The sequence below is a fragment of the Dama dama genome, chromosome 9 (genome assembly GCF_033118175.1).
Source record: "Dama dama isolate Ldn47 chromosome 9, ASM3311817v1, whole genome shotgun sequence".
Taxonomy (NCBI): domain Eukaryota; kingdom Metazoa; phylum Chordata; class Mammalia; order Artiodactyla; family Cervidae; genus Dama; species Dama dama.
The window spans coordinates 62,252,961-62,276,335 of NC_083689.1; the positions used below are offsets into that span (position 1 = coordinate 62,252,961).

General features: G+C 38.6%; 1 protein-coding gene across 5 annotated transcripts in view; it reads right to left on the minus strand.

Annotated features, from left to right (window-relative positions):
* Positions 1-23,375, minus strand: part of HTR4 (5-hydroxytryptamine receptor 4) — a 186,170-nt gene that overhangs the window by 143,595 nt on the left and 19,200 nt on the right. For all 5 annotated transcript variants that reach the window (XR_009694198.1, XM_061151678.1, XM_061151676.1 and 2 more), the window contains exon 2: positions 21,026-21,098. Coding sequence is in view for 1 of the 5 variants with exons in the window: in XM_061151676.1 (XP_061007659.1) it covers positions 21,026-21,051 (26 nt within the window). In the remaining 4 variants the exon portion in view is untranslated. The remainder of the gene's footprint in view (positions 1-21,025; positions 21,099-23,375) is intronic.

The window sequence follows — 23,375 nt, forward strand, 5'->3', positions numbered from 1 at the left end:
CTGCACTGTCCATTATGGTAGCCATTAGCCACACATAGCGATTTAACATTTGAAATGTGACTGGTCTAAATTCAGATGTGCCGTAAGTGAAAAATACACATCACAATTTGAAGACTAAGTATGAAAACAAAATGTAAATGATCTCAATAATTTTTATATTGATTACATGCAGATACAATGTTTTGGACATACTGAGTTAAAATAAATTATTAAAATTAATTTGTCTCATTTTACTTATTTTAATACATTTGCTGTGTGTTAGTCACTCAGTCATGTCTGACTCTTTGCAACCCCATGGACTGTAGCCTGCCAGGCTCTTCAATCCATGGGATTCTCCAGGCAAGAATACTGCAGTGGGTAGCCCTTCACGTCTCCAGGGGATCTTCCTGACCCAGGGATGTAACCCAGGTCTCCTGCATTGCAGGCAGATTCTCTACTGTCTGAGCCTCAAGGGAAGCCTAGAAAATTTTAAACCACTTATGTAGCAGGTATTTGTGGTCCTCATTATAATTTCAACTGGATAGAGCTGTTGTGTAAAGTTCTTTCCTCTCTCTACAGGTTTCTGTGATATTATATTGGAGAAGATAAACTTAGCCCTCACTGTCTTTCCTATCTCAAGCAGAGCCTAATTTCAGTCTAAGTAAAAGAAAACCACATTGAGATTAGACAGTTGCTGTATCACAACAACTCACATCCACTCGGGAATATACACTTAGAAAAACAGTCACCACCACCTCCTCCAGTGTACACCCACTTACCATATACGTACACAACCATACTTATATGTGTCAGAATAATATCCATAAATAGGGAAGGAATATTAGCAGAATCACTAGTTACATTCAGATTTCTACTGTCGAAGGAAATCTTTTGTTTGAATGGAAGAGAGTCATTAGTGCTTGATGATAAGAAAAGATTCTTTAAAATTCAAAAGAATGTTTGAACTTTGTGTTTTCCATTTCCTAATAAACAACTAGTTCACTGAGGAGGCAATTCTAGCATAAATAAATCTTCTACCTATTATCTGGAGTTCCAGGACTGCTCATACATAACTGAGTGTGAAAACCAAGCTTCTGTCTTGTAATGAAAACCTCTAGTGTGATTTACCAACCAGCACAATTGGATCCTACTCTCTTAGTTGTCTTCTCTGGACTTTTGCTCTTTGTGAATCCTAAGAGCCACCTGATTCTTACAGCCTTATCAATTTTACTGGACCCTATCACCTGGTACATCCATTTATCAGTACCTGCCAACTGCATCAAACTCTTGGTCTAAATTCTATTTGGTCCACCATGGTGACACAATAACTTAACATAATGATACAATTATACAAAAATTTGAATAATGATACACTAAAGGATTTCTTTCACAAAGGAACCTCAAAGAACTCTGACTATTGAGCTTAGTCTCCTCTAAGTAAGGATTTGGGCCCATATATTGAACATCTGCACTTTTAAGTGGTCCAGCACTCATCTCCTCTTCATTTGGTAACAGAATTTCCTTTTCCTTGGAGGAAGCATCTTGCTCCTACTCTGGTCCGTGTGCTTTGGGCAGGACTGAGCCTGTTCTCCCCACTCTCATTTCCAGGGACAGACCAGAATCTAGGACTAGCCAACTGCCGTATTTAGTTCCCCTAGAAATTCAATAGAAATACAGTACAAGCCACAGTGGTTAAGAGATGTCAACATGGATGGAAGGGCTTCTCCCTGGTAACTCAGTGGTAAAGAATCCGCCTGCCAAAGCAGGAGACTCAAAGTTCAGTCCCTGGGTTGGGAAGATCCCCTGGAGAAGGAAATGGCAACCCACTCCAGTATTCTTGCCTGGAAAATTCCATGACAGCGGGGCCTGGCGGGCTACAGTCCATGAGGTCACAAAAGAGTTGGACACAATTTAGTGACTAAAACAACACAACAGCACATGGATGCAAACTGGTCCAAGGGATTTAACTGTGGGATTCTGTTAGGAAGGAAGACCTTTGTTTTATCCATATCAGAAGCTAGTAGGATGTAAGCCTAAACGTCAAGGCAGTGCTAGATTGAAAGGGCCCTGCTTTAGCAGGATGGTAGAGCAGAGAGACCAATTCTAAGGATCTTGTTTAAGGCCCTGTCCAGCAGGTTGCACTCCTGAACTTCTCAGCTTGGTGAGTTAATGAATTCTCATTGCTGCTGAAGTAACTTTGCATTAGCCTGAAACTGCAAGAATTCTAACAGCACTCTTCAAATGTTTAGCTGCTCCATGGATAATCTATATTTTTCCTGTATTTCAAAAGCAACTTCTCATTAAGTCTCTCCTGTTGATGTAAGCTCATCCTGAATTTCCTTTTTATTTTATCCTTACCAATAAATCATTTGGAGGGTACACTATCTTTATTAGAACCTGCCATGGTGATCTGGTTCATTTATAACAAAGAGAATTCAAAGGTCACTTCAATATTTCATGCTGAGTTACCGACAGTGCTTGACATCAAGTCATCCTTACTGTTCATTTGGATTATATCCCAGCTCTGCGCTCTTGGTTTCAGTATAGAGACTGAGACACAGCTGCCAATTTACATTCCAACTTTGCCTGGTATCTAAATGCACCCCTATGTTTCTGACAGCCTCTTGCAATAACCTCCCCCCAAACTCAGTCACTTCATCATCACAGGTCTCTCTCACCAGTCTTTCCACCAGTCCCTAGTACATCTTGTGAAACCTCCCTAAGAACAATGAGCTATCTATATGATTTTAAATGGTTGATTTCCAGATTCCCCACTGCTGGATATGAATATTACCATCTGCTGGATTTGCCTGATGCCAGTTACTTGTTAAAACATCATTTTATGGACTGACTTTTCCATCATGCACCTGTTATGTTTCTCCATAAACGAATCTATCCTGGTGTATAATTTGTCTTTAGGTATCAGCTATTTCTCACCACACTTCAGTTAACCTTTCCACATGTCCCAGCCTAGGACAAACACCTAGGTTTTACATCATGCCTCTAGTTATATATTATAACATCACTGTTATCATGCTGATATACTTATGATACTCTTGTGTGCACTTACTGCCCAATGTATAGTTTAAAAATAATGTGGGACTGAGAGCGAAAACATCTGAGTTCTAATCTTGGTTCTGTTATATACCAGTGGTATGACTTTAAGCACTAAAAATATCTTTCATAACCTCTCAAATGTTTATTTCTTTTTATCTGTAAGTTAGGTTAATAATAGTTGCCCTATTTTGCTGGATGCTGTGAGAATTAGATAATAATGGATGTGAAACCACAATGTAAACTCTGAAATACCATGTAAATAAACTGTAAATATGAGGTCTTATCATTAGCCAGAATTACTATCTCATGTTGCTTTTTAACTACAAATAGCCACACATATTGTGGATAGTTGGTGAATACTTGTCAATTTACAAATATGTATGTAAGTATTCCTGGAAATTCATTTGTAAAACAAAAAGGAAATGTTTGCCAATGACCTAAGTGAGGGGTTAGGGGAGATAAAAACATTGAGAAAAGAAGATGTAGAAAGTGATGGGTTGTGAAGGAGAGTGGAAGTCCTGGTCAGAGTGGAAAGGCAAGAGAAAAACAAAACTGGGGGAGACAGGGCCAGAGGGATGCAAGATGGCATGCCAGTAACACAATATGGCAGAGACAGCAGGGACAGGGAAAGGTGAGAGAGGAGAAAAGGTGTCAGTTATTCTGAAACTAGAGTCATCTGCTGGGGAGCCCAGGGACTGAGGGAAAAAGGGCTCCTGGCTCCCCACTGGCTTTCAGCTGGCTGCCTGACTTTGTCTTAAGGAAAGCCGTCCGGTCCAGCGAACTTGGCCCCGTGAGGCAGATGCAGACAATGTTTGCTCTGTGGGAAGAGAGCGAGACAGCAACTGAGCAAACAAAGAAGTAGGATGTTGAACTACGGCACAGAAAATGAGAGAGACAGTAAAGGGGCAGAGGCCACACACTTGACAATCTATAAAATGAAACCTGTTGCCAGACTTGACTATCAAAATACCGTATAATTTGACACAATCTCACCATGGTTACCTTTCTTCACTGAAATACAAAACAATCTGGACTGAACTGATGATTAAGTCTAATTTAGCCAATTACCTGGACATACTTAAAAAGAGGATTAGAATTTTCAAGCAGAAGCAGGTGTCTACTTTCCAGGACACCACAATGGGAATTCTGATATATGGCAGAAACTTCAACTCTCTTAAGGTCCCTGAAGGACCATAATTATGCTAACATTCCAGGTCCTCAGTAGCTCAGTCTCCTCCGAGTGTGGAAGAAAGAAAAACAGAAGTAATGCATCTAACAAACTTCTTACTAGAGGTGAGGAAGAATTCTAGAGACTGAGGCAGTCATAGAGAAACAGAATGCCTGTTGAAAAGGACCTAGCTTCCTCTGGTCACAGAGCACACAGGGTCCTCTCTGGGATGACACAGCCTTTCTCAGAGCCGCCCATCTGTACTGCTCCCCAGGGACACAGGCCCTGTCCACAAAGCACTTAGCACAGTGCTCAGGACAAAGAAAGCATTAGGAACTCAAAGCTGTGGTCGAACAAACAGTAGAAATAACAGAATTACTAGTAACAGTTGAAGTAGCAGTACAAGTTGTAGAAGTAAATGAGAAATGGTGGTCTTAGGACTTGACTTAATAATACTGGCTTAATATGTTTCAATGTGACCATCTATAAAATGTAGATGATAAGTGCACCCCCTTCACAGAACTATTATATGGAATGAATGAAAAAGAACTTATAAAGGGTTTAGCATAGCACCTACAATATCTTTTTAAATTTTATTTATTTAATTAATTTATTTTTGGCTGTGCTGGGCCTTCACTGCTGCGTGGACTTTTCTCTGGTTGTGGTGAATGGGAACTACTCTCTAGTTGTAGTGGCTTTTCTCGCTGTGGTACTTGGACTCTAGGGCGTACAGGCTTCAATGGTCGAGGCTCCCGGGCACCAGAGCACAGGCTCAATAGTTGTGGTGCCTGGGCTAGGTTCCTCCTCAGCATGTGGGATCTTCTTAGACCAGGGATTGAACCCATGTCTCCTGCATTGGCAGGTGGATTCTTTACTACTGAGCCACCAGGGAAGCCCCACACCTACAGTACTGAGTGCTTGATATCTGTTAGTGAGACACAGCAGGAATGGTGGTGGTGATGGCAACACTGCAGAAGAGTCCATCCCAGGAAAAGGGACCATGAGCCCTGTCACTAGAGGTCCCATGCCATGAAATCTGTAAAGAGCCTCACCAGAGAGGTCTTTCCAACTTCAAATAAGAACTGGTATTCTTTCCATCCTCCTATCTCCTCTCTAAATCTCATAGCTTCAGAATCCATAACTGCAAGTGAAATTCAGGGTTTGGGGGGTAGGAGGTAGAGGGTAGAGATTGTTAATATCCACTGGGTGCAAACCTGTCTAATATAGGCCTTCAGTGATGATGAGATCTTGCCTAAAGAGTTGTAAGGTGAAACATAAAGACTTTCTCAATGTCAGCTAAATTTTTACCTCCAACACTATAAAATGCTAGACAGTGTACTAAACGCTGACCATATGAAATCCAGGCTTCGCAGGTGGTTCAGTGGTAAAGAATTCACCTGCCAATGCAGGAGACACAGGTTGGAGCCCTGGGTCAGGAAAATCCCCTGGTGAAGGAAATAGCAACCCATCCCATATTCTTGCCTGGAGAAATCCCAAGGACAGAGGAGCCTGGCAGGCTACAGTCCATGGGGTGGAAAAGAGTCAGACACAACTTAGCAACTAAAGAACAACAATAACATGAAATCAAGCAAAGGAGGCAGACCTATTAAACAAATAACTACAATCAACTCTGACAATTAAAAACAACTGATACCAGCAATCCATATACAGAGCTCTGGGAGCATAGAGGGCAGGGCGGGAAGGCTTGTAGGTCTGTAGAAGATGAGTTTCAATTTGAAGTGTGAATAGGAAGTTTACAAAATACCGGGGATAGGCATGATCAGACTTAAGCTATAGAAGATGGCCGGTCTGGGACTGCTAAATGAACTGGAGATAAGACAGCCACAATCAAGAAAAATGTTTGGTGATGACACCAATCAGTTTAGAAATAAACGGTGAGGTCTAATGACAGAAATGACAGGATGGGAAGAAGAGGGTTGCAGAGTCAAGGTTACATAATTCTAAATGAAGTAGTGTTAAAATTAAGCTGGTGTAAAAAGGTTACTAGTTGTTTTTTTTTTTTTTCTTCTCCCCCAGAGTTAAACCTCATCAGTTCAGCATAATTGGACAGAAGCATGTCACAATTAATCAAATATGAATTACAAATTTTTAAAAATATGACTAACTGCTTAGGGTTTTTTGACTAGATGAGATACTTTAAATACCTTTCAACTTCCCTAATTTTAATTAGCAGCACCAATGTTCCTGCAAACAATTTAAATAAGGTTCTTTGAAGCAAAATTCTTCTCTGAAGTGGACTGAATCTTTTTCTCTTCTGCCCTTCTTCCCACAAATGTGCTTCCCAGATTCCAAAGTTGATCTTTGCCCACAGCCAATTCCTCTTTTGCTAGTGTAAAAAGTCACAACCCTGACCTCAGGCTGATTGCCCAGAGAACTGTTCTGGGATGCCTATAAAATCTTTCAACAAGCTAGACTAGTTGGCTGGTACTTCTTCCCATCAATTAGGAGTGTCAAACTGGATAGCTGTCAACAACACAATCACAGAAAATAACAAGTTTGTAGTTAAAAACAGAAACCTGCCAAATTTTCCTGATTCTCGGGATTCTTTGGGGGCAACTCAATTTATTTTCAAAAACTTCTACCAGTGATACAATGACAAAGTTCAGTTCAATTCCACAACAAGCCACCAAAAAAATCCCTTTTAAGGAGGGAATTTTATCCTATCTTCTACTAAAGTACTGCATTGGTTGAAATCCTTAATTATAATAGCCTGTATAAAACTCACATTAAATCAACACACTGTTTATTTTCCAAATACTTGTGCATTTCTTACATCATAACCCTCATGAGTCATTAATTTATTAACCATGAAAAATATTTGACTCAATACTCACAATCACAGTGACTAGAAATGAAAGGACAAATGAAATAACTTAGTACTTCCAGATGTACAGCAGGTAGCTTGTTACCATAGGCTTTCTGAGTTTATAAATTCAACAGGGTTGTAGTTGTAACTTTTACACACATACCAATTGTGCAAAACTTCTTTATTACTTGTAAGTTAGAGTATGAAACAATTCCTGAAGCCTCAAGAAAGAAGTTGTTTCATATATAGGCAGTCTTTCTAAAGAGCTACATTCATTTTTCCCATGTCTAGAAGATCATTAAAGCTTTGAGGGTCAACATCTATTCCATTCAATCCATCATGCATCATATGGGATCAGAATCTTTCCACAAACATTTCCCCTCTGAGCTCCACACTAATTTAGCCAACTTTCTATTTGTTGTTTATCACAAGAATGTCTCACAGTTTCTTCATCTCTACCAGCTCCAAACTATACTCGACTTCTCCATACACCCTACTCCTTCATGTCACCTTCAAAATGTCTTCCTCTTCTTGTTCATTCAATTTTCTACCAGAAATTCCACTTCTTAACTTCTGTGTCTTCTTCCTCTATCCCTGTTCCCTCAATCTTAGTTCTGGTCCTCATCCACTGTTCTCTGTACAAGTCTCTGGAGTCCCTGAGCCCCTAGCTCCTTTCATCCACCATAATTCAGCCTGCACTCAGTCATCCTCCCACAATACCTGATATGACTTTTCCCTCTTCTGTGCACACTGATCCCATTTCTGGACCTTCCATATCTAGTTTTATTCATTTACTATTACAAATATTTTTCAAATGCTGAGAAGTAGTTTTTTTTTCATATTTAAAAAGCAACTTAGTAGTTCTATTGGTTCCTGGACAGGGAATCAGATCCATGGTGACAGAATGATAAAGACTAAATATCTCTTTTTAAAAACTGGAGATACCAAGGGAACATTTCATACAAAGATAGGCACAATAAAGGACAAAAACAGCAAGGACCTAACAGAAGCAGAAGAGATCAAGAAAAGGTGGCAAGAATACACAGAAGAACTGTATACAAGAAAGCTCTTAATGACCCAGTTAACCATGATGATGTGGTCACTCATCTAGAGCCAGACATTCTGGAGCATAAAGTCAAGTGGGTCTTAGGAAGCATCACTACTAACAAAGCTAGTGAAGGTGATGGAATTCCAGCTGGGCTATTTCAAATCTTAAAAGACGATGCTGTTAAGCACTGCACTCATTTTGTCAACAAATTTGGGAAACTCAACAGTGGCCACAGGACTGGAAAAGATCAGTTTTCATTCAATCCCCAAAAAAGGCAAGGTCAAAGAATGTTCAATTTAGTGTATAATTGCACTCACTTCACACTCCAGCAAGACTATGCTTAAAATTCTTTAAGCTAGGCTTCAGCAGTGTGTGAACCGAGAAATTCCAGATGTTCAAGCTGGATTTATAAAAGGCAGAGAAACCAGAAATCAAATTGCCAACATTTGCTAGATCACAGAAAAAGCAAGGGAATTCCAAAAAAATATCTACATCTGCTTCATTGACTATGCTAAAGCCTTTGACTGTATGGATCACAACAAACTGTAGCATATTCTTAAAGAGATAGGAATACCAGACCACCTTACCTGCCTCCTGAGAAACCTGTATGCATGACAAGAAGCAACAGTTAGAACTGGACATGGAACAATAGACTGGTACCAAACAGGAAAAGGAGTACATCAAGGCTGTATATTGTCACCCTGCTTATTTAACTTATATGCAGCGTACATCATGAGAAATGCTGGGCTGGATGAAGCACAAGCTGGAATCAAGATTGCTGGGAGAAGTAACAACCTCAGATATGCAGATGATGCCACTTTACTGGCAGAGAGTAAAGAGGAAATAAAGAGCCTCTTGATGAAGGTGAAAGAAGAGTGAAAAAGCTGGCTTAAAACTCAGCATTCAAAAAACTAAGATTATGGCATCCAGTCCCATCACTTCATGGCAAATAGATGGGGAAACAGTGGATGACTTTATTTTTTTGGTTCCAAAATCACTGCAGATGGTTATTGCAGTCATGAAATTAAAAGACGCTTACTCCTTGGAAGGAAAGTTATGACCAACCTAGACAGCATATTAAAAAGCAAAGACATTACTTTGTCAACAAAGGTCTGTCTAGTCAAGGCCATGGTTTTTTCCAGTAGTCATGTATGGATGGGAGAGTTGGACTATAAAGAAAGCTGAGTGCAGAAGAATTGATGTTTTTGAACTGTGGTGTTGGAGAAGATTCTTGAGAGTCCCTTGGACTGCAAGGAGATCCAACCAGTCCATCCTAAAAGAGATCAGTCTTAGGCGTTCATTGGAAGGACTGATGTTGAAGCTGAAACTCCAATACTCTGGGCACCTGATGCAAAAAGCTGACTCATTTGAAAACACCCTGATGCTGGGAAAGATTGAGGGCAGGAGGAGAAGGGGACGACAGAGGATGAGATGGTTGGATGGCGTCACTGACTCAATGGACATAAGTTTGGGTAAACTCTGGGAGTTAGTGATGGACAGGTAGGCCTGGCGTGCTGCGGTTCATGGGGTCACAAAGAGTCGGACATGACTGAGCAACAGAACCGAACCGAATTTATTGGAAAGACTGATGCTGAAGCTGAAGCTACAATATTTTAGCCACCTGATGCGAAGAGTCAACTCACTGAAAAGACACCTATACTGGGAAAGATTGAAGGCAAGAAGAGAAGGGGACAACAGAAGATGAGATGGTTGGATGGCATCACTGACTCAATGGACATAAGTTTGAACAAACTCAGGTATATAGTGATGGACAGAGAAGCCTGGTGTGCTGCAGTTCATGGGGTTGCAAAGAGTTGGACACAACTTAGAGACTGACCACCAACAACAAAGGAGTGCTATATTATCTACACATACACTTTTTCTAGAACTCAACTTTGAGGGTTTGGATTGCAATAATTATACATAATGAACAAGGGTGACATTTGAGATATGGTGAGGCTAAAAAAGCCAGTTACACTGTAGACAGTGAGATCTTACAATAAATATGCATCTATATCTGTTAAGCAAAATACACGATAGTACTGAACATTCAAGGATGAGTACTTTGTATAATACTTTTTTCAAGCACTGAAATTAATAAAGCCATTATAAGTTCAGGAGCAAGTGAGTGGGCAGAGGAAAATGGGGGAAAGGAAAGATTATTCTTACAGTTCTTTAGAAATGCAAATAAGAACATTGCCTGCACATCATTACCTGACTGATAAAATGGTAATCACTTAACAGATATTTAGTTAGAAACCTGTTTCAATTCCTTAATTGAAAAAGTTCTTTAATTCAATACAACCCTATTTGCTAACTGATAATAAAGCAAAGTTCAGGGAGAAAAATAGCAGGTACTAAATGTCATAATATGGTCTATAAAATTGAAAATGGTTCTTACCCCATTTTCAAAATTTAACTAATAAAATAAAAAGCCTTTGAGGGTGTGGTAGGCAGATTGAACTCCCTGACCAACTGAATGCTATGGCTAGGGAGGGGGTAACATAATGGCTGTTTGCAGATAATACAATTCATTGTTACTCTGTAAACTGCAGAGTGCCCAGGTTCCCCACAGGCACTTAAGTCAATTTTTTAAAAACTGAAACAGGCCAAACAAATGTTTGTGCCAGGCCTTCAGTGTGGGAACCCAAGTCTTAAAATGAACAGAACAGATACTCTACAACACAGAAATCTCAGCATAAGCAAACTGTGAAACTTAGACTCTGACATCAAGCAAACCCCGGTGAAAACACTGGCTTCACCTCATATAGAAACGTGGCTCCCAATCAGAGAGCGAAGAAATCTAAAAACTCCACTTTCCTTACTTCCTTACTAGCTAGCTCTGGTTATTTTCTCTAAATAAGAGGTCAAGAATGGGAAACTGGACTTTGAGAGGAAAAAAGAACCATTTCTCTCGAGTATCTGGAAGTGCCATCAGCAGTGAGAGCAGTAACAGATGACTCCGTAAGCAACAAATGTGATGACAGCAGGGCTCGTACCAGTTCCCTGAAGCTAACCTCTGGTTAACACCCCCTTCTTCCTGTCCTTTCAGGGAGCTTTGTGACCAACGCCCTGCATTAAAGCTACCTTTGTTTGAAATTTATTAAACAGCCTCTATTTTCCCAACAGGATACTGATACACATACAAACAGAAAGAAAACGGTCAGAGGTGCATTCCTCTAAACAAAAAATCATCAGTTAAGGGATGCATTGCATATAATGGAGAGATGGCTTTATTGAACAGAGCACAAGACTAAGAGTCAACAAGACATAGGACTGAATCCTAGATCCTCCAATTCCCAAACAGCAATGGATCCATGTTCATGGAAGACGCAGAGTAAAGAGAAAACAGTGCTGAATAGGGTAGAGAAGAGTATCCCAATTATGCCACTTGTGAGACCCAACACTGAAGGTTTTCTATCACCTTTGGAAGAGCCTCAGTTTTCTCAGCAGAGAATGGGCACAATCAAGGACAGACAGTCAAAAAATTGAACAAGTGACTAATAAGATCAGCCAATTAAATGGATACCAAATTTAAGCAATCAAGAAACTTATATCACAGTTAATCAGCAGTCCTCGGGGCTAATAAAAGCCTATAGCTCATGATTATTGTGATCACTAAAGACAACATTCACCATTTGTTTGATGCACGTATGTGTGAGATACTATGTTAAGAGTATTACCTACATTATTTATAATCCTTACCAAAACCCCATTTTCAAGATGCCAAAACTAAAGGATCTGAGAATTAAATAACTAGTTCAAAGTCATATAGCTAGTAAGTAAGAAAGCCAAGACTTGAACCCATGTCGTTTTATTTCCCAAAAACCCCACTCTTTCAGCTTCCTGTGATGGTTCCAGTTGACATCATTGTGGTATATGTACTTTGGAAGCTGCATAGAGTGACATCATGTAGAGGATTGCTAGCTTCAAGTCACAACCAGCGAATTTCACACATTGAAAGAGTCTACTGTTTTAGGACCATAAATGTCATCCTCCCCTTTAAGGTCCCCTGTGACCCCATGAGGAACAAGGTAGGTTCCAGTTTGTAGGTTTCTGATCTAATCAGAAAACTGACTGAATAATCACCATTGTATCAGTCAAGTAATAATGTTGAGTATGATTCTCATTTGCATTTCTAAAGCAACATAAAAATAACCCCTTTTAAATGGTACCCACTCACTTTCTCCTTATATGCTAATGCTTGTCATAATTTCAAAGCCTGAAGAGAGATTTCCTGCAAAACATTTCACTGACTTAAAGTTGCACATGCTCATAGCTGCAATTGCCAGGTTACAAACATGAATTAACTCTGCTTCCAAATCAATTACGTATTGATAAGTCTTCAGGGCTGACAACTTGTACACCTTGATTTTAAACTCTAGGAGTTATTTCAAGGCTTTAGGATATTTAGCACTAAAAATTCTAACTTCATCCTGAGTCTTTAGTGAAATCTAAGTATTGTCACCTGGAGAAGGAAATGGCAACCCATTCCAGTATTCTTGCCTGGAAAATTCCAAGGACAGAGAAATTTGGCAGGCTATCATCCATGGGTTGCAGAGTCAGACACAACTTAGTGACTAAACACATACACATAAGTACTGTCACCAGTACTAATAATCAAACCAGAAATCAACTCCCTTATTTCTCCCCCCTTATTTTTTTTAACTGAAAAATTTATTTTTATTTATCTTCTAAAATTTATTTTTTTGGAGGATAATTACTTTACAATTTGTATTGGTTTCTGCCATACAACAATGTGAATCAGCTGTAAGTATACATATATCCCCTCCCTCCCACCTTATTCCTCATCCCACCCCTCTAGGTCATCACAGACCAGCTTGAACTTCCCTGTGTTATACAACACTCTCTAATTTGTAAAACTGTTATTTTTTTCCTCTATGCTAAAATTGTATCATTTCAATTAATTTCTGTAGTCACACTGATTTCCAATGAATTTTATTTACTGATTTGAAGTAGTGAACTGCAATTTAGTGCCATGACAGAATTAAGGCAATTGGGTAATTAGAGTTAACCTTTGAATAACTCGGGGGTAAGGGGTACTCACTCTCTGAGCAGTTGAAAATCTATGTATAACTTGTAGTTGGCCCTCCGTACCAACAGTTACACATCCATGGATTCAACCAACCTTGAACCATGCAATAATGTAGTATTTACTATTGAAAAAAATCTGTATATCAGTGGATTCAAGCAGCTCAAATCCATGTTGTTCAAGGATCAACTGTAACTTGAAGCCAAATACTTATCATATCGTGGTTTTTAATTAATGTTGTGACATATGTACAACAGGTGACTGCATTTATATTGTGTACATATTTTATATTTTAAAGTATTCAGCTTTTGGTATTTATTCAGATTTATGTGGGCTCTATATAAAAGCTTGCCATTTTGATCTTCTGTTCAGTGATGCTAAGTGGCTCCCTGTCACATGGCAAGCCCTACCAAAGAAAGAAGAAAGATTCTCCCTTGGGAAAAAAATGCTTCTTGGGTTTTTTCTCCCTCTCTTCCTTCTTTCCTTCATTTCATAAAGTGGTTTACAAAAATAAACAATATAAGATGTAGTTTAAAAAAATCAAAAGAAACAAGATGATGTGGCAAAAAGAGTTGGAAAAATAAAATAAAGGCATGCTAGAGCCACAATAAGTGCCTAGAGATCTTCTATACTTGTTAATGGTAGTTATAAATGCAGTTCTGACTGCTAGAAACCATAGCAAAAGGAGGGAAATGCTACCATTTACACGATTCATCATTCCTATATGATGCTGTTTGGTTGCTAATGAGAAACATTGATGAGAAACCATAACAGTTATTCTTTAGAGGAGAAACAGAGTCTTAAACCAAGGTGTTCTTACTGAAGAGGGGCAGTGCACCAGGAAAGTATACTGGAGCAGGGAGATGAGTCAAGGCTAGGAGGAAGCCACAGCTGAAAGAGAACAGACTTGTGGATACCCAAGGGGGGCGGGAGAAGAAGAGAGTGGGACAAATTGAGAAAGTAGCATTGAACCATATACATTACCATATGTAAAATTAGATAGCCAGTGGAAATTTACTGCATGACGCAGACAGCTCAAATCTGGTGCTCTGTGGCAACCTAGAGGTGTGAATGGGGTGGGAGGTAGGAGAGAGTTTCAAGATGGAAGGGACATATGTATACCTATGGCTGATTCATGGTGATGTATGCCAACACAACACTGTAAAGTGGGTACCCTCCAATTAAAAATAAATAAAATTTAAAAAATATCCTTGGGTAAATAATATATTAGAAGGGAAAATAATAGGAAAATGATTCAAGGTGAGCTTTAAGTAATCTGAACTACAGGACTTTGTCAAAGACAAATTACAGTTGTAGAACAATCTGTACATGATAAACTTCAACAACACAGAATTAAAATGATTAGACAGAAGCCAAGAGAGGAATTGGACAGAAGGTGGAATGGAACCGCATATATGAATATGCTACTTTCCAATTAATCTATATTTTGTGCTCAGAAAAGAGTATTTAAAATCAATAAATCAAGTCATAGAGATGAAAGTGTATATTTAAGGATATTAAAGGTAAACACTGAGGAAAATAATATATTCAATTAAAATTAGATAATTTTGAAGGGCAGAGGGAAAAGAGGAAGAACCAAATATTGAAAACTTTCATTATCATTCAAATTAAGGAATAAGTAATGAAATAGATGATTGTGTTAGATAATACAATTAAGAGAGCAACCAATAGAGTAAAAAATAAAAACCATCACAAAAAAATACAAAAATAAAGAGATAAAAAAACTGAAAAATAAAATAAAAAGAATCAAGATTTAAAAATAAATTTTCTCTCCATTCAATGTCTGAGCTCTTTATCTTGAGAAATCTTCAAAGAGCAAATTTGTGAATATTTGAACTTTTCTGCTCTTACTTAACTGCTGCCTGAACCCTATACTTTTTTAAATTAGAAACTGTTAGAAAAAAAAAATTCTTGGAAAGCACAAACTGTTCATGAGCAATAAACAGCAGGAAGAAAAGGAGGCAGACCTGGGTCACCTTTAGGACTCACACATGAGCTGAGGAAAGACGCATGTCAGTGGGAAGAATCTAGTAGTTAAAATAAAGAGCATGGGTTAAAAAGGTTCCAGCCTTTAGAATATAAAAATCTCCAGTTAGAGTCAATTACTGTCCATTCTGTACAACAGATACCTTCTATTTTAGTTGCTAATAAAGGGCTACACAACTTGGGGGGAAAAAAGCATGAGTTATGTCTGAAGTCAGGCAGTAACTATTTCAGAGCCACATTAGGCAGCCACAGCAGCTTGGGGGTGAGCACAGGGGTTAGGAACTGCCAGGCTCACCGCCCAAACTCAGGCCAGTGATATCCTCAAGGAAAATCTGCTACAAAGTCACCAAAGCCACCGTTTCCATTTTCCTTTCTTCAACCCTACGAAAAGAATGCTGTTGTCTTACAGAGCCCCAGCAAGAAGCAAAGAGACCAAAAACTGACATCAGATGTGTGTCAGACTGTCTGGAAAGAGATGGCTGCAAGGTTTGTGAGACATACTTCTCAAAGGTTAGGGCTCATCAGGTGCTTGCCCCTCCAAGCAGGGCCTGATTCACCGCTGGCTTTTCATCCTGAGTCAATCCATCGTACATCAACTGCTCTGTACAATGAAAGCTCTTAAGGGAAAAATGCTTGTAATGCTTCTCCTATTTCTAAAATCCAGACCTAGCATTTCTTTCTTCTTCTTTTTTTTTTTATTTTTGTTGTTGTTCAGTCATCCAGTTGTGTCCGACTTGGTAACCCCATGAACAGCAGCACGCCAGGCCTCCCTGTCTCTCACTATCTCCCAGAGTTTACCCAAGTTCATGTTCATTGCATCAGTGATGCTGTTCAGCCTTATCATCCTCTGATGCCCTCTTCTCCTTCTGCCCTCAATCTTTCCCAGCATCAGGGACTTCTCCAATGAGTCATCTGTTCGCATCAGATGACCAGAATACTGGAGCTTCAGCTTCAGTCCTTCCAGTCAATGTTCAGAGTTGGTCTCCTCTAATATTGACTATCTCCTTGCTGTCCAAGGGGCTTTCAGGAGTATTCTCCAGCACCACAGTTTGAAGGCATCAATTCTTTGGTGTCTGTCTTCTTTATGGTCCAGCTCTCAGAACTGTACGTGACCACCGGGAAGACCATAACCTTGACTATACAGACCTTTGTCGGCAAAGTAATGTCTCTGCTTTTCAGTACACTGTCTAGGTTTGCCATCGCTTTCCTGCCAAGAAGCAATTGTCTTCTGACTTCATGGCTGCAGTCACTATCAGCAGTGATTTTGGAGTCCAAGAAGAGAAAATCTGTCACTACCTCCAAGTTTTTCCCTTCAATTTGCCATGCAGTAATGGGGGAGGATGCCATGATCTTAATTTTTTTAATCTTTAGTCTTAAACTGGCTCTTTCACTCTTCTCCTTCACCCTCATCAAGAGGCTCTTTAGCTCCTCTTTGCTTTCTGCCATTAGAGTGGTATCATCCGCATATCTGAGGTTGTTGATGTTTTCTACTGTCTATCTTGATTCCAGCTTGTATCTTATAGTTAATTCACAGAGAATACAGCTCATTGTATATAGTTCACTATTCAGGTTCTCTTGTCATTTTACTAAGTTCTATTTGTGTAACAGTATTCTAGCTTGAGATCTTTAAGAATAGGCACTTATGTTAACTCTTCCTGGCACATTATTTAGGTGCTTAACTAATTATATTAAACTAATGAAGGAACCTTACATATTTTTATTTACCCATGGAGGAACTTACTTGTAAATAACATAGATAAATCCAACTGCAACAAAACAAATGGAGTTTGACATTAACATATTTTGGCTACCAAGCCTCAATTCCCCCTTCCTAAAAAGCACAAATTTCTTCAGAGGATTTAACTTTCCTCCATTGCATACCATCTTCCTGAGTGATACCCACCTCCCATTATGAATGCTGGACAACAAACTGTCACATGACTTAGCCTGGTCAATCAGATGTCTGATTCTGATTCTTGAACAGCATATATTGATAGAGCAAATAGTTGGACATCATCCATGATGCAGAAATGTACTGATCACTTCTTCCCACGGTTGGCCATTGTTCCACTTTTTAGCTCTACTAGAATTCTCAAAGTTCTTTTCTATTTGCAAGCTTAGACCCCCAGAATTTTCACCTTAACTCTTTGAACCTATACATTATAGCTTCCCCAAAATTACCTTTGAATATATTAGCAAATTAGTTTCTGATGCTTACAGTCAATAACAGTAGATATACAATAGCAAGGATCAAGATGAAATAAGAAACTCAATTAAATGAAACCAAACAAACCAAAAGTCAGGTGTTCAGTATGGCCTGACCAAATACTTAAATGCTAGACATTTTTATTTAGCCTTAAGTGTCATCCTAGGACCTCTCTGTTCCTTGATATCTGGGAAAAACTGGATGGAGTCTCTCAATTCTATATCCCATAGTAATCTTTCTCCCAGATTTCTGAAATTTCCCCATTTATATTCTTCTCCCATCCTGTGATTTTTGGGGTGTCCATTCTCACACATTCATTTTCTCTTCCAAACTACATTTACCAAGACAGGAATGTCAGCCATCTCACCAACTTACACACACACACACACACACTCATATAAAATATCTGTAGTATAGTAGGAGGCAATGTGATTTTATGACCTTGAGCAGGTTGCTTAACCTCTTTGTACCTTAGTTACCACACACTGTAAAATGGATGATTGTTTTAAAAATTAAACGAGATAATACATGTTAATTTTATAGCTTATGATGACCTCATACATAGTAAATATTCAACACTGATTTCCTAGCCAAGCTAGAAAATTCTGCTCTAGAACTCAGTGCTGGGAGAGGTCAGCACATACATCATGCATTTTAAACAAACAAACAAACAAAACTATGCAACCTAACTCCTCTCAACATTTTACAGCCACCATACAACTAGATACTTCACCTTCTGCTAAGCAGAATCCAGACTCTCCTTCTTCTTGGAATTTACTTTTTTCCTACGTCTCCCTCCTCTGGCCACTCATTTTCCTGTCTTAAGAGTAACTTAAAAAATTCCTCTCCTATACCAGGAACCCAGGCCCTTTGGCTTTCATTCTATATGGACACTTTACCAAGTGAAGACATTTCCTTACCAAAGAAAGAATTTCTGGTTTCTACTCTTCAAATGACAAAATTTATTTTATCTAGTTATACCTAGAATATGGGCTTTCAGACCCTAGTCGTCTTCATAGTACCCATGTGGATTTTTTCACATTTATTTGTTAATGAATAGTTTAAAAGTACATAATATTGTTTTCCAGCTTTATTGAGATATAATTGACTTATAGCACTGTATAAGTTTAAGGTATACAGCATAATGAGCTGACTTACATATACCATGAAATGAATACCACAATAAGTTTAGTGAACATCCACCAATGCATATGGGCTTCCCTGTGGCTCAGATGGTTAAGAATCCACCTGCCACGTGGGAGACCTGAGTTCAGTCTCTGGGTTGGGAAGATCCCCTGGAGAAGGGAACAGCTACCCACTCCAGTATTCTAGCCTAGAGAATTTCATGGACTGTACAGTCCGTGGGGTCATAATGAGCTGGACACAACTGAGTGACTTTCACTTTCACCATCTCATATAGATACAAAATTATCTCATATAGATACAAAATTAAAGAAATAGAAAAAAAATACTTCTCTTTGCCATGAAAGTTCTTAGGATTTACTCTCAACAAGAATGAAGGCAATTAAAAGATGCTAACCCCCAATTACAGGATAAGTTTAACTACAATATGATAAATATAATTAACACAGTTGTATAAAACTTTCCTTTAAGTAAAACTTACATTTACATTTTAAGTAAACGTATTTTAGAAGAAAATTCTATTTCACTACTATCAGTGGCAAAATAGTATTAAGTTTAAATGTTAGTCTCTCAGTCATGTCAGACTCTTTGTGACCCCATGGACTGTAGCCCGCCAGGCTCCTCTGTCCATAGAATTTCCCAGGCAAGAATACGGGAATGAGTAGCCATTCTCTTCTCCAGGGGATCCTCCTGATTCAAGGATGGCAGATTCTTTACTGTCTGAGCCACCATTACTTGCCACCATAAGATTACCTTAAAATACTTACTTTAAAATAAAACAGATGTTCATGTGCCACCTAAAATCATCATGCATTACTAGTGACCCATATATCAAAATTTGGTAAATAAATGTCCTTTCATGGACACCAAGAGTGTGGGCTGGGAAGGAAATGTGTGGAAAGTCTGTTGTATTTGCATATTACTAATACTGTGGGTATGGAGAGGGAGTGGGTGAGGGTGAGTATATATTGATGGGATCAGTTTAGAAATCAGACAGAGAGGATGGTCCAGAGACAAGATTCTGAGGATTGATACCATCTTGTATCCTGCATTACAGTTCTACAGCACCCAAGAGAAAGGCTAATGTTAATTTAATTGAATTGTATTCTGCTATTAGAATTCAAGGCCACTATAAATAAATGTTGAAAATCTAGAAATGTCAGGGATCATGCTATCTGAATTACCCAAAAAGAAATACATTTTAACCAACTGATCCACTTTAATACAGTGTCTGAAACTTAAAACAATTTGATAAACTTATCGCCATTGACATTGCTCACTTCAGCCTTTTAATTAATAAAAGTAAAATGGAAACTCTCTAGATTCCATTATGCTTTCTCTGTTCAAATAATGTCCCAAACTTATAGAGGAAAATTAAACATGTGGCACTAGCCTAAAAATCTGTGTTAAAGTTCTAAGGCTCTGCATCAAGTCAGTATTTTAGGTAAATAACAAAACCCATGATGCTTCCATTGGGAGAGTAAAATGCTTTATTGCTGAATATAGAGTCTCTGTGCATACCTAAGTGCACTAGAATGTCACCCCATTTGAAATATATGTAGCACAATGACTGGCTGATCAATAACTCCTATTAAGTACCCACCAGGTGTCAGGGATTATTCATGAGACATATTCGACCCTTAAGTATCCCCTGGGTTAGGGCGATAGTACATCTTTGCAACTCCAGTCACATTACACTAGAGTTTCTGTCAAGATGTTTGACAGCTTCATTTTGTCACAGGAATCTCCTACATCAAACACAGAGGCACAGTGCTCCTGATCTATAACTGAAATGTGCTTCCCTACAGATCTCAAATGAAAGAAAAACTGCTCCTGTGCTTGTATCAAGAGTGTATTTTTTGAGGATGTCTTCCAGCTATTGATATCGATGATATCTTCAGCCTCAAACACCAATTCATAATATTTAAATTTTATTGAGTACATTTTTTCACATTATTTGGTTGTACCGAATAAAATGCAGCAAGCCTTTAAGAAAACAACTTCCCTAGGAGTCATCCTATTATTTGATCTCCAAGAGTTGCAGGAAATTATAAGAAAACAAAAATAATTTAGCTTTATTGTAACTATACCATGCAACCATTATGCCATACAATAAAATGACCTGGTTGATAAAAGAACCAGCAAACTAGCACTTGTCACAAAAAGCTATTTAAGTATCTATCTAAAGTTGAGATACACACAAAAATATTCTTAAGCTATTTTTACCCCCATTTAAATGCATTTTCTTCCTTCCTGTTACAGAGATGAATATTTTCATGCAACAGCATCTCCTGTAACACTAACTTTTAGCATAGGCATCTGGAATCATTTACAACTATATTATACTTAACATTTAAGTGTAAATGAAATTAAAAAATTAATAAACAGTACCACATTCATGATTATATTGATATATGAAATGTTGAAGAAAATACACATTTATTAACTTTGTAACTCTACCCAAACAGATTTTTCAGAAGTCTTAGAGTTCAAATAACCACAATTTATAGCACAACATATATAAAAATGCAACATACCTCACATTAGCATCAAGTTCGTCCATTACAGGAAATAGGCATGGGTGAGCTGGATATCAGCGCCCACTGGGTACTATAACGGGGAAATAACAAAAAGGGGGTTAGAAAAGAAGGCAATGTAGAAAAATAAAAGTCATTAGGGGAAAAAATGCCAAATAATCATTGCTTCCTAACAGTTAAGACTTTTGTACAGGATTGGAAAAGTAATAAACAATATTACAGTAAAAAGTTATTGGCATACTGAGATATGGCAGAGATGAGTGCTGCATCAAAGAAACTCACAGATGAGTTTCTTTGCATTTGATTAATCTCCTAGAGATTAGAACATAAAGGCACTTCTTTTTACTCCATGTTTAACCTATTTATTTATTATTTTTTGCTCTTCCCAGAAACATACTTATTTATATGATCTACATTAGGACACCAGCTGGTGAAAACTTAGAACACTGTCTAAGATGATCAGCCATCTTGTTTCCTATGAGAATTTTTCAGGTTGCTATTTAAAAAACCCTTTTTGAGGGTGAATAATCATATCTCTTTGAGACTCTGTAATAGTAAACTCTTGAGAACCCTCTTCCTAGGGAAAAAAAAATAGGTGTGCATGCATACACATACACCTTTTCTGGGGAGCCCACAATTCCTTGAGGCCTTTCCATGAAGCCCAGGCTAAGGACTCACAATCGAAGAGGAGGTCAACTTTCAAACTACTGATAGTTCCTCTAGCACAGACCTTTAGAAGACCTTACACTCTTTAATGGACAGACACTCACTGATCTCCACCAAGTCAGTCCTCTGACCTGGCTGTGTAGTTTCGGTTTGCAGAAAAATTCCTGTATTTCTCACCACATTTATTCCAAAACATGGTGAATCAGAGAACACAGGGGCAGAGGTCAGTGTGTTTCTTTTGAAGTTACCCTAAGCAAGACCCTTTTTCTTCTAACTACATCATCTATTCAATACTTCTCAATAAACAGAAGGGATGGGAAGAGATGATCGCTGGGTTTACTTCTAGCTCTGATATTCTATAATTCCATCTGCTGGCTTTCTAGTAAAATTTTACAGGGAAGAAACTGTAAATATGTTTATGTACATAACACAACCATGAAAGTCAGCCTGAGTCCTGGGTTTCCTTGGTCAGCATGAACCAAACACATATGCCTGGCAGCCAGGAAAAAAATGACAGGCCACCAGAGCTGGAAAGGACATAGATTTCTGTGTGTTTTTTTCTGTGTGTTTTTATTCTTTAAAACCTGTAAGATTAACATGGGCACCCATGTGCATTTGTGCATCTATGACAGGTGTGAGGAAGGCTGAGCCTACAGGGCTCAATTCCCTACTCTGACCTCAAGCAAAACACCTCTGTCTACATCTATCTCTTTTACATTCTGAATCTGGAATAATCTTTTATTTGAAATACATAAGTACAAAGCCCTAAGCACTGAAGTAGTGGGATTCCACCCTTTGTACAAGTCTATCTAGAATCATTCCTGAAGTGAAATGATATGTGTGCACATCTATTTTTTTCTAGGCAGACAATGATCAAGAGTTTACTAGATTGCCAAAGGGATATGATTACCCACTTCAAAGAAAGAAAGTGAAGTCGCTCAGTCATGTCTGACTCTTTGCGACCCCATGGACTGTAACCCATCAGGCTCCTCCATCCATGGGATTCTCCAGGCAACAATACTGGAGTGGGTTTCCATTTCTTTCTCCAGGGGATCTTCCCAACTTCAGGGATTGAACCCAGGTCTCCCACATTGCAGGCAGACGCTTTTACCATCTGAGCCACCATGGATAAGCCACCCACTTCAAAAAGAGCTTAAAAAACTGAAAATACTCATACTATTTTAATCATAGCAATACAGTAACCTATTTATAGTAGTTAGTCCTAATGCAGATCATATAAATAACTGATGTTTTTGAAGAGCAAAAAATAACAGATTACCATTCATCCCTATGTCTTAAAATACAGTCTATTTGCTAAAGAATCTCAAAGTTATAGCTTCATCCCAGGCCCTTCCCAGACTCGTATCACCTACCTGACATCTCAACTTGGATGATTAAAAAGCATTTCAAACTAAACTCATTTCCCACTCCAGCACAACGAGATGCTCCTCCCCTAACATCCTCCATCACAGTAAATAACTCCACCATTTACCCAGTAACACTTTTTTTTCCACACCCTGTAACCAAACTATTAGGAAACGCCCTCCTCTACTTTGAAAATGATTCCTCAATCTGACTTTTTCTTTCATTACCTTCAAAACCACACCTGATCCAAGCCACCATCTCCTTTCCCACCTGGTGTCCTAACCACTCTCCTAACTTTTGTAACTGGTCTCCTGCTGGC